The 12234-nt window shown below is 57.1% G+C and overlaps 1 protein-coding gene across 5 annotated transcripts in view; it reads left to right on the top strand.

The window, feature by feature from the left end:
- Window positions 1-610: 610 nt before the first annotated feature.
- ACTN4 (actinin alpha 4) overlaps window positions 611-12234 on the top strand; it is a 62298-nt gene continuing 50674 nt past the window's right edge. For 2 of the 5 annotated variants that reach the window (XM_056136189.1, XM_056136192.1), the window contains exon 1: window positions 611-878. In XM_056136189.1, coding sequence (XP_055992164.1) covers window positions 717-878 — 162 coding nt within the window. In that variant the 5' untranslated portion in view covers window positions 611-716. The remainder of the gene's footprint in view (window positions 879-12234) is intronic. The other 3 variants (XM_056136188.1, XM_056136191.1, XM_056136190.1) reach the window with 2 other exon arrangements.

The following is a 12234-nucleotide window of genomic DNA, read 5'->3' as shown; positions in this document are numbered from 1 at the left end:
AAAACTGGTTGGATGAATGAAGACAAGCAAACCTCCCAAAGCCCCCCTATCTGCCCAGGGAGCCGGGATCGATTCTAACCTAGTTGATGTCGTGAATCGTTCAGACCCCTCTCCTCCCTGCGCGCGCGCGCGCGTACACACACACACACACACACACACACACCCCAGACCACGCGTTCCATTTCCCGCTTGATTCTTGTCCCTAACACCGCCTGGGAATGTGAGTCCAAGACTTTCAGTGTTGTTCGTCGGGGAAGGGAGGGGTGCCAGGGCAGGGACTTGGGTCGGTCTCGCTGAGCGCCGAAAGCAAGGCCGGGCACACAGAAGGCGTTTAATAAGTATTTGTGGCATTCCTGCGGCGAAATCCATCCCACTCTCGACAGGTTACGGCCTGACGCGGGGACCCCGCCTTATGAATCATTCATGATCCGGCCCCGCCCCCCCGCGCGCGCCCGGAGGAACCGCGGGGGCGGGCGCGCGCGCGCGCGCGGCGGCCGTGCGCAGGCGCAGCGCGGCGCCCGCGGCGTCGGGCCGCGGCCGGAGGGGCGGGGCGCGGGCGGCGGCGCGGGCTCGGGGCGCAGGCGCGGCGGGCAGTGCGCAGGCGCGGGCCGAGGGCGGGCTCTAGCAGCTGAAGCGGCGGCGGCGGCGGCGGCGGCCAGAGGGGCGGGAGCTGAGGCGGGAGCGGACGGGCTGGTGGGCGAGCGAGCGGCGGCGGAATGGTGGACTACCACGCGGCGAACCAGTCGTACCAGTACGGCCCCAGCAGCGCGGGCAATGGCGCGGGCGGCGGGGGGAGCATGGGCGACTACATGGCCCAGGAGGACGACTGGGACCGGGACCTGCTGCTGGACCCGGCCTGGGAGAAGCAGCAGCGCAAGGTGAGCGGCCCCCGGGCCGGATGGGCTGGGCTGGGGCCGGGGAGGGGCGCGGGCGTCCCGGGAGCCGAGTGGGGTGCCCGCGCCTCCCGGGCAGGCATCGGCGGGGCCGGCCGGGGCGCCCTGGAGTTGTGCAAAGGAATCGGGCAACTTGAGCGGGGGGATTGGGAGTCTGGAAACATCATGGGCGGCCGGGGAGGGAACATGGAAGTCTGGGAAAAGGAATCCGGGGAGCCGGAGGGAGGCACTGGCGGGAGAGGGAGACTCAGAAATGGGATCGGGGCCGAGCATGGCCATGCTCGGGGGGTCGAGAGAGAAACCCGGGGGTCTGGTGTTTGTGGGCTCGGGGTACTCATTCGGAGATCTGCAGAGACCCTCCAGGAGGGAGGGGGTGCTTGGGGTGCAGGAAGGTCTGAAAGGGATTGGAATTGTGGAAGCTTCGGGCCGGGGGCGTTCTAAAGGGACCAGGGTTCTAGGAGTCTGGAGTTGGGGGGTATCTGGAGTGGGGGGGACCGGGAAGAGGCGCGCACAGGGCCCCAGGAGCGGCGTGGTTCTGCGGAGAGGAGCTTGGGGTGCGGGAGTGGTTGGGGGTGCCAAGGAGCCCTGGTGGGATGAATTTTGGGAGCTGTGAATAAGTTTTCCAAGTGAGATGGATTTGGGGTGCCCTGTGCTGAGTGGAGGAGGAGATTGGAAGGGGACGGAAGAAGGTGGGGATAAGGCTGGGGACGGTTTTGACGACGGGCTGGGGAAGAATTCCGGGAAGGTTGGAAAGTTCGGGCAGAGGGAGGCGGAGCCTGGGGGAGAGGTGTTCTGGAAAAGGTGGGGTGGTGGGGGAGCCCCGGATCCGAGGTGGCTGGTAATAGAGGGGGGTGTGGGTAGACGGAGAAAGGAACCGGGGTCTCCTGGAGAGCCTGGTGAAGGGGGAATAAAGAGTTGAGGAGGGTGTCGTGGCGAATCATGCGCTCGGCGGGGAGGGCACCCCAAAGGTGGCCGATTCCGTTGCACAACTCCAGGGCGCAGGATCTTAGGTCTCTTTGGCTGCCTTTGGCCGTGTGGGCTCAAGTTTGTGGATACCCATAGTCGGGAAAGAGAGCTCAGCGACAGTGGGGGCGGGGACCCAGAGGAAGGGGGCGGGTGTGCGGTCAGAGGGGATGCGCAGCTGATGTGTCTCGCTGAGTGGGTGTGCGTGTGGGGAGGGGTGGGGGGTAGGACCTCAAGTTTCAGGCATCCCCGTTTCTTCAGAGATCTGAGTTTTTCTCCCAGATCTGTCCCTAACCCCCTGGGGCCAGACACTGGATCTCTTCAGACAGGACAGTTCTGTCTTGTGTAAAACTAGGGCTGGCTGAGGGGGCCCCTATGTGATTCTGCAAGGACGTGTGTGTATGTGTGTGTGCGCGAGCGCGTGTATTTACGTGTACGTCTACGTGTACAGGGTGGAAGGGGCACTGGGGGAAAGGAATTGGTAAAGCCACTTCAGGAGTTCCAGGTTGAGGGAAGTGTCGGGGCTTCCAGTGGGGCATGAGTGGTGGGGTGACAGGGAAGGAAGCCTCATGAGGGTGTGGGTCGGTTTCAGGCTAAGTGGCCCTCTGGAGGGGAAGGTTGGGAAGAGCAGCTGTGCCTGGCTGCGTGGGGCGGGGCTGGCATGACCTTGGGTAAATTACCAACCTCTGCTAGAGTTTCCTCATGGACTGGGGGGTGGCGGGGTGCCCTTATCTGGGGCCCCACCTCCCTCCCTTTCTTCCTCCAGGTGGGCAGGTGGGGCGATACCTGCCCTGAAAGTGCTTTTTTTGGGGGCGGGGGGAGGGTCACCTGGAAAAGTGGGGAGCTGGAAAGAGAACTGGCATGGGACTGTTGCTGTGAGTGTGGGCCCTGTCTTGCCAGGTGCCCTGTTCACCCACTTCTGGGAGTCTGGAACTGGGCACCTTCTGAATGAGTCTGCCTGGTGCGCACGGTGAGGCGAGGGCACCCTCCAGGCCCTGGGCAGGAACCCCAAACACCCGCTGCTATGTGTCATCCTCCCCTTCTTCCTCCAGGAGCAGGCGGGGCTGAGGAAAGGGTGGAAGCTGTGGAAGCGGTGGAGAAAGGGTGGCGCCTGTGCCCTCACACCAGCTGCTTTGCATTCTCCCGTGTCCTGCCGCCTACCTACCACGGCACTAGTTACACACAGCTGCTCTGGGAGGGGGGGAAAGATTGCTTCACTGTTGGATGCCTTGGGGGAAGGGGGGGGGCATCCGCCTTTTATGGAGTGGGGCACGTGCATAAAGGAGACCCCTGGGGCTGCTGACTTGTCTCTCCTTTGCGGTGGCATTTCAGGGTTTGACACCTTGCCCTTCTAGCCTGGCTCAGGCTGAACCAAGGCCCCGAGGCACGGCCATGGGGCCAGGGCAGCTATAGACTCTTGGAGCATGTGGCATTGGGTCCTTCTAGGAACCAAGCAAGGGTTGGCCCAGATGAGGTGTGCTGGTCCAGGTGGTGATATTTCCCCTGCCCCACAGCCTTCTGCTCTGACTTTGAGGGGCCCCCGTCACATTGATGTAACAGTTCTCACCTGGAAAGTGTCCCCCTCGGGGAAGGGAGGAGGCCTGCTTAAGCACTGGGCAAATTCCTGAGCAATTCCTGAGTTCAGGCCACACTTTCCCCTGGTTTCTGAAAGGCCCCCTCCACCCTCTGGAGAGTGAGTCAGCTCCCTGCTGGCATGGGTGTTGGTGGTGTTGGTGTTGGTGGTCGTCAGGGTCAGGGTCAGGGGGGCTTTCTGCTTTTTGGTTTTGGAGCCACCCCTGGTCATGCTCCGGATGCTCCCAACTTGGAACTGTGGGTTTCCCTTTCAGAAGTGGGACCATGCTATGCCAGGGACTCAAACCCAGGGCATCAGCATGCAGAGCATGTGCCCTCAGGGCTGGCTCCAGGCCCCCTCTCCTGTGTGGCCAGGTCTCTTGACAGCTGCTCCAGATCTTCCCACCCAGTGAGAAGAAATGTCTCCTTCGTTAAGCCGGCAGCTGGTTGGAACCTGCCGGGGCCTCTGTGCTTAGAGCCTGACCTTTGGCTCTACTGCTCTGGGTGTGAGTTAATTATTTGAGGGTTTTTGATGCTGTTTTGTTCTCTTCCAAGTAGGGTGTTTTCTTTTCTTTTCTTTTTTAGACTGAAGAAGATGAGGGCCCCAAAGTAGCCATCTGTTATTTTGTTCCATTACTCTAATTGTTTGCCTCTCAGGATCTAAGATCAACAGGGCCTTTGCCGTTTTCAAAATTGAATAATGTTCGACCAGCAACAACAACAACAAACTCTGTTGGCTAGAAACGAGACCATGGCCATGTCAGGGGGCACGTGTTCTGTGTTTGCCCATTTTGGTCTTTTGGGCGAGGCCTTGCTCATTTGCCAGTGTGCCCTTCCCGTGCCCTCTGTCTTTCTCATCAGTCTTTCTTGATACCAGCAGCAGAGGGGAGGTGTGTGGGGCCCCTCGTTGCTCCCCACATTTCCCTGTGTGGAAGGCTGAGGTCTAGTCTGTGCCAGCCTGGTGCCATTCCTTGGAATTCCGGCTGCTGCGTTTAATTCTAGGCGGTCCCGGGCGTGGGCCCTGGGTTGCCCTCTGCCTTTTGAAACATCCTCCCTGGTTCCGGCTTCCGAGACTAACAGGGAGACTCCTTTGGCAGCAGGGAGCTGACTCACTGTCCAGTTGGGAACTGGGACTAAATGGTTTCCTTTAATGGCAGCTGCCTTGAATGGGCTGCCTTGGGGTGGGCAGGGGAGTGGGGCCAGGCAGGTAAAAGTGGGTGCAAGTGGAGGCTCACGTGGGGCAGGGTTGTGGCACAGAAATGCTCCTTCTGCCTTTTTTTTTCAGCGTTACTGAGCCACCCCTGGGGTTCTCTGTGATTGCTCACCAAAATCCAGGTGACACGCAGCCCAGAGGATGAATTTGGGAAACCCAAGAATTTCTGCAACTGTTGGGCCAGTCTCAGAGGGGTGGGCATTTGCCTTGTACACAGCCTACCCAGGCTTGATCCCTGGCATTTCTTATAGTCCCCCAAGCACCTCCAGGAGTGCAGAGTCAGGAATAATTTCTGAGTATTGCCGGGTGTGGCCCCAACCTCCCTCCCCTTCCCCTTGCCAATTTTATTTTTTTTCTTCTTCCTGAGAATGATGAGATCTGAACGTCTCAGGTTTTTGCTGTACTCATCTGTGATGTGTTGGGAGTTGGGAGCCTTTGACCAGATGGCGGGGTGTTCTCCAAAGGAAAAGATTCCCTGGTTGCTTTCATCTTCTCGGGGGCTGGGGGTATGGGAGAGGAAGGGCAAAAATAATTAGCGAGCAGCTGTTTGCCCTGGTGTCACTTGCTCTTTTAAGTTTTCTGAATAGCTCAAATATCAACATGCTGCTCTCTTCCCTGGCTTTGAGTCCCCAATCATTGGTTTCCCCGCTTGTGTCGGGGCGCCTTCCCTGGGGATGGCCGTGTTCTTCGGGTCACCTCCCCTCACTTTCCTTCCGCGTGTGTTTTACATAATAACACCGGCACTCAGGTTACCTTGTTGAAGTCCCCCTTCCCTCCTTCCCTTTTTTTCATGGAAATTGGAGGCTTGTGATAGCAAGTTGGTAATTCAAGGACTGTGGTAATTGAAACACTGACCTACTAAAAGGTGGGCGGAAGTTTTCTGTTTGGGCAGATACAAAATCCTGACATCCATGAGATTGGAAAGAATTGTGGATGTCTCTGGCAAGCGGGAGACTTGGAAGAGGAGCTTAACCTTTGAAACATCAAAGCCAGTTAGACGGAAACTTAGTTTTACAGTGTGAAACAGTGAAGGGCCAGAAATGGTTATAATGTGTTTCAGACTGGCAGGGTGACACTTTTGTTGCCGCGAAGTTTACATGTTACTTTGTAGCCCAGATCCTAGGTAACCCAGAGGGGGAGCTTTGGGGCATTTCCAGAGCCCTTTAAGTGGCCTAGTTGAAGTGTGTCTGAATGTGTATGTGTATGTGGGTAGTGTGTATTGGTGGGGGGGAAGGGGGGGTGCGGGCGGGCAGCAAGGCGGCAGGGGTGCAGGCAAGGCCCAGGCAAGGCCCTGGATGGAGTGGCCAGGAGGAACGCTCCATCTCCATAGTCCGTGAGTGTTGTGCCTTTGGGGGTTGTGTTCTCCGTTGCCTTCCCTCTCACCCCCCTTCTCCTCATCAGCCACAGATAGATTAACTTGGAGTGTCCTTGGGAAATCGTGTGTCATGCTGGGCATGGGTCAAGCCCAGGATCCCTGATCCTTGGAGCATCTCTGAAAGCTAGCTGTGGGCTACAGAGGTGCTAGAGACATTGAGGTATTCACCTGGCATGCAGCTGCATCCACAAGCTGGTTTGAATCCCTGGTACATAAGTCCCTCTAACCGCCGCCAGGCATGGCCCCTGAGCGCTAGATGTGCTCCATTCCCCCCCCCCAAAAAAAAAGGCTGGTTGGTATAACTTGGTTGCTTCTCTTTAGTCTGAGTGAGCGGCAGTTACTCTTGAAACCAGGGGTCTTATTCTTAGTGAGCATTTATTGGGGTATTGTGCGAAAGGGAAGGCTGGCCAGACTTGGGGAACTTTTCTTTGGGGTCCACACTGACTCCTGCCTTCCTGGTGTGAACACCATCTTCCAAGGAGTAAGGATCATCCTGTACTTCCAGAGGGGCCGTGGGCTGCCTCGCCCTCTTTGTCCTCAGCCTTCTGAACTTCAGTCACTTGTGGTATTTCTCTGCCCACTTAGGCTATACATAACAGGTCAGTTTGCCTTTTTAGACTTGTTATAAACAGAAACTGCAGAAGTATGGCAAATGGACAGCCCAGCTCCCATGGCCATAAATAGAAGGAAACTTCAAAAAAAAAAAAAAGAGGCAAGAAACAAAGCAGTATTGTTACCTTGCTCTCTTGGGGACCCAGCAGGCAGAAGGGTCTGGGCCTGAGGCTTTTTCCCTGCCTTGAAAAGGGGCTTGGGTGGGTGCTGGCTGGGTGCTAAGGACTCAGCCATCCAAGCCAATAGTCCCTTTGAAGTAATCAGAAGTAATCAGACAGCTCCCCTGGAAAACCAGAGGCAGTAACCTCCCCACTGATTCAGGGTTTATATGCCGCGTGCGGATAACCCTTCTGGCTCCCAGGTGCGCTTTGCACACTTGGAAAAGAACTTTTATCCGCTTCTTGGCCCAGGAGAAATTCCGTGAGTGGCAGGAGTGGGTGATGACAGAGCCAGGTCCCGCGCTGGCCCTTTGTCCCCCTGGCCCAGATTCCAACACAGCTCTGCAATAGAAGGTGTTTTGCTTTCCATTGTCAGGTTACTGTTGGGAGGGTTTTTTCCCCCCCAAGAGACCAGGGCTCACTGATGGGCACGAGTCGTGAAATGATCACTCGCTTGTCACGCAAGCTTTTTTTTCTTAGGGCTTCAGGCTTTCTTGCGAGGGCCGCCTCCGCCACTAAACCACACGGCCACCCCATCTGGGGGGTTGCCGCCTACATTCCAAAAAGGAAAGCAGCGCCCTCCCGCCGAGTTAAGAAAGGCTTATTTAAATGTTTTCCTTCCAAATAGCAGAGCAGAACAGATCCTTTGTCTGCCAGTGGAACTGCCCAGCCAGCGGGCAGGAGTCTTTGGTGGTGGCCCTCACCGGCCCCTGGGAGGGACACGGAGAGGGAGGTTGTCTCCAGAGGCTCCTTGCCGGTGTGGTGCTGATGGAATGGGACGGAGGGCACCAGCCACACAATCACACTGTGTCTCCGGCTCCGGGCGGCAATAAAGGCCACATTGTGGTTTGGTTTATACTTTGTCAACGTTCCCCCGAAAGGTGTGGGGCTGAGTGATGTCTGCCACCGGCTTTCTCGTGGGTTTTTCCTTTCATCTCGCGGCTGTTCCGGGTGAGCAGGAGGAAGCTGCAGGCTGGGCGGATGGGAGGTGAGGCGGCAGCGCGCCAGCCTCCACCTGCCAGGGGAACCCGGAGGGAGAGTCCGGCCCTGGTCTCAGGTCCCCTGAGCATGGCTGCTGCCTGCCTCTGCTGTCTGCCCCTAGGACCGCCCTCACCTTTCTTCCTTTCTTGTTTTGGAAATACCCGCTTCCTTTTGATGGTGGAGAAGCGCCGTGGAAGCGGCCCGGGAGAGAGCTTGCAGGCCACAACCTGCAGCCACAAGCACCTGGGAGGGTCTGTGTCACAGCCATGCCTGCCCCCCCCCCCCCCAACCCCCTGAGTCCTGCCGTGCAGTGCTGGAGACTGAGTCCCCTCAGCCTCAGCCTGGAGCCCCAGTCTAAATCTGGGTGTGTGGGGAAGGTGTTGCGTTGCTGTCACTATGGAAACGGAGTTGCCGACTCACTGTTGGGTGGGGTGGGGGGAGATGGCACGCCTCCATACCAGAGGGAACGCTCAGAGCTGGGGCCGGACGGGGCTTGGTTTCTGGGGCGGGCAGGCAGGATGGCCATTTTACAGGGAGGCACACAGGCAAGGATGCCCTGGACGCCGCTGTGGGCTTTGTGGCTGGGACGTGCGCCTTTCCCCTAGGCCTTGGGAGTTGGAATCTGAGCTATGTGACTTCTTAATAGCAGGGCCAAATGTGCCTGCATCTCTTGCCTTGCTTTCACAAACACTGACAAATTAAAAAAGAACTACAGTTTCCAGCAGATCTCAAATTCCAGCCCTTCGTTCCATGATAACATTTGAAAAAAATCCACATCCTTCCTTACCCCAGCTCTGACAATAAATAAACCTTTTCTCCCCGCGGTCTCCCCCCTCCCTTCCTAAATAAGGAAATGAGTGTCTTTGCGTTACATTGTGTCCAGTGACAACATTAAAAGCTTTCCACAAAGTGCTTCTTTGGTTGTTGCTGGCATGCTTGCGCGAGTGTGTGTGTGTGTGTAAGTAATAGGCTTGTATGATCTTCCAGTTCTGGCCTGTGAAGTCAACTCCATTTCAAAATTCAAAATGTCTGGAAGCAGCGGCTTGCCAGCCTGGTTCAAGGGCAGTGCGATGAATCAACCCTTCTCACTGGCCGTCTGCTCACCAGTCCTGGAAGATGGCCAGAGGTAAACGTCACCAGGATTGTGAGGCTTTTTTTTTCCCCCACCCAATTCATTTGCATGGTGCTGCCAAGTTTCTAGGATTTGACTTTCTGTGCAACTGGAAGATCTCTCTTAAAGACATCTTTCAGAGAACTTGGGGTCTACAGTTGTCCCACTATGTTGGGGTGAGAGCTGCTTGGTCACTTTGAGAAATCCACCCCCCCCCCCGTTTTTTTCCTTCCGGTTTTGAGGCACACCCAATGGTGCCCAGGGGCCACCCCTAGCTTGGTGTTCAGGAAACCCTGCCATACCAGAGATGGCATCTGGGTGCGCTCCAGCCCATTGAGTCATCTCCCCAACCCCTTCTTTTCTCCATTTGAACTTTCACTAATGCAGACTGTCCGTGAGATACCGTTCAGGCCTTCGAGAGTCGGAAGCATTTCAGGCATGATTGGTTCCCGGATCACATGGTCCCAGCGCAGTGGAATGCCAGGGAGTGACTCCGAGTTCCTGACTGCTGCACAGAATACACCAGAGATTCAAAGGGAACAAGCTTTGACCCTAAGAACAGAAAGTTTAGGGCCTGGAGAGATGGATATTTGGGCTGAGCCAGTCTTCCCTCCCTGACCCTGAGTGCATCTCTGAGCACTGCTGGGACTTGACCCCCAGCACAGAGCCAGGAATAACCCTAAGCATTATTGGGTGTGGTCACCAGGGGAAAAAAACCCAAAAAATAGACCCCAGGAAAACAAAAACTTGAGTTCACACCACACACACACACACACACACACACTTTTTTTCTTTTTTTGCAGAAGCTACCTTAGGATTGAGCAAGTTTGGGCCTTAACACACACCCTTGCCTAATATGGCCTTCTCAGGGGCCACAGCTACAAGGAACCAGCTTTTCTTACCCAAAAATAAATGCGTGTTCCTGTGAACGTTCCAAGAATAACTCAGACGTGAGACTTCTGAGTAGCCATTCAGATGCTGTAGGTTTGACTCAGCGTGTAGGCAATGGCAGGTCTTTGGGGTCCCTGTCCAGGATCCACGAGGGGCCACCAGCTTCATCTCGTCCACATTACCTGTGTGTGTTCCGGAGCGCCTCACAGGAGGGTGGGGGAGGTGGAGGGTCAGCATGGAGGTGAGCAGGGTTCTTCAGGCAGGGTTATGCGTCTGCATCCAACACCCTGAGTCAGGGAGCAGGGTTCACGGAGCCAGGCAGAATGCTGTGTCTGAAGCGCTCTCTCTCCAGAACCTGTAAGCGCCACAAACAGGCACTGGAATGGGTGCAGAGCTTAAGCCCTTTGCCCATGTGCCAGTGCTAGGGTTCCAACCCAAAGGTTGCTCTCAAGCCCCTGCTTTTATGCCGACATACTCTAGGGCAGTCTAGGGTAGGGAACGAAGAGATGGGACGGGGGCACAGGTGCGTGGGGGTCCTTTAGGTTTCAGGGGAAAGCCTTGGAACATGACAAGGCAGTTGCTCCCCATGAGATAAGAAATGTGGAGCCAGAGAGCTCTGGGACAAGGTGGCTTGATCTTGGGGAATAAGCATGTGGTGGCCGCAGGACCTGGGGTGCAGAGAAGCGGGGATATGGTGGCTTTTGTGGCGCCTCATGGTTGGGAGTGGGGGGACCTGCAGCTGCCACAATCCTCCTTTCCCCCTTCCCTGGGCCAGGGGCTTGTGCTGCTCGGCCCACTCTTTCCTCTTCGGGCCGTGGACAGGCCGGACCAGCAGTGACTTCTGCAGAGGGAACCCAGAATGGCTGAGCGGTCGAGCAGTAGGACCTGCCGCCAGCCCCTTGGTCCCGGCTGCCGGGACACCTGCATCCGATTAAAGGCCAGGGGGTGGGGGTGGGGGTGGGGGGGGCTTTGGGATCTGGAGTTTCATGGCACCGTGGACTCATGTGGCTTTGGAGCGTTTCTCAGCTTAACTTTTACCCCAGGAATGAATTCCAGCCCCCGTTGGTCCCATCAGGAGGCTGCTGGATTTACAAAGTGTCTTGGGGAACATGTTGAGTCTCCCCGTTGGATGGAGATGGGAGCCAAGAAGCCCCTTTCCAGACAAAGGCTTGGGCCTCTTTCCTAACCAGCCTTCCACACAGTATTATTTATTTAATTGGGTGAGGGGTCTGTACTGGCAGCGGGAGTACACACAGGGCCACATGGGACTATACAGTGCTGATGGTAGAACCTGGGCCTCCAGCTTGCAGTCAGCCCCTTGAGTCGATTTCTGGCCTTAGGCTTGTCCCCTCATTTCCTTGGGTCAGTGGGAGCTGCAGATGGGGCAGCGGCTCTGTGCCACCCAGCTCAGGCAGGATCAGCGTCAGCGCTCTAGCCACCTGAGAAACACCACGGGTTTTCCCCTGGCCCTCTTGTCAGACTAGTTCTGTGGCTTTTGCTGGTGTGTGTTTGTGGCGGGGTGGGGGTGGATGGGGACTCGACTACGGTGACAGAGCTTGGGGCAAAAAGTGTCGCTCCTGATTTGGGCACTGCAGCCAGCAAGAAGTGAAGTTTCATGAATCCTAGTGTCCTCAGTGTGTAGTGAGGCTGGGCTGGGGTGTCGCTGTGGTGGTGGGGGGAGGGGTGGGGGTTGGGCTTCTGTGCCCTCGATTTCTCAGGGAGCACCGGCCTGGGGAAGGACTGCAGAGGGGTTGATGGCGAGGCGCTCTTCTCCCAGGAGCTGTCTAGAAGAGGAGAGAGGCCTGTGTTTACAGAAAAGGAAACATCCCCGTTGGGGAAGTTGCTTCCGAGTGGGAAGCATGTGCATATGGCAAATGGGAAACGTGCTTGATTGGCCGGGAGTCAGACCCCTCCCCGATTTGGAACGAGGCTGTACGTTTCCATGGTGGGAGGCTTATGATGCATTTATGTCGAGCCGAATCCACTCCAAGTTAGCTATTCCTGCCGGTAGAAAAGCTAGCCAGGGTGGAGAGTTGGGCGTGGGGGTGGGGGGGGGGCGCTCTCGCTTTCCTTCACCAGCAGACTTGAGGGTCTCTTGGAAGACTTTGGTGGTTGTCACAGGGCCACACGTCTGTGCGTTGCTGAGCCAACCGGCATCTCGTGTAACCTGAGTTGGGGTGTCGCAGGGCCCTGGAGTCCAGCTCTCAGGTAGAAACATGACCGCCGGGCCAGACAGCAGCCCTGGCCGGGCCCCTCCGCCATGCGCAGCGGGGCTGCGCGGAGCCGTGCACGCGAGCCTTTGGGGTACGAGAGAAACCGGAGACCCGGTCCCCGGCGCTCACGGTGTAGCTGGGGACAGAGCGAAGCCACACGAGGCCGCGGCAGGACATTGGAGCGGCACCCCGACCTGCTCGAAGCCCCCCAAGCGTGTCCCGGGAGAGCGGAGGGTGACTCGTGGGGTCGGA

Source organism: Sorex fumeus, unplaced genomic scaffold, assembly GCF_029834395.1.
Source record: "Sorex fumeus unplaced genomic scaffold, SorFum_2.1 ptg000122l, whole genome shotgun sequence".
Taxonomy (NCBI): domain Eukaryota; kingdom Metazoa; phylum Chordata; class Mammalia; order Eulipotyphla; family Soricidae; genus Sorex; species Sorex fumeus.
Note: the sequence above shows the minus strand (reverse complement) of the source record. Positions and strands in the feature narration are given on the sequence as shown.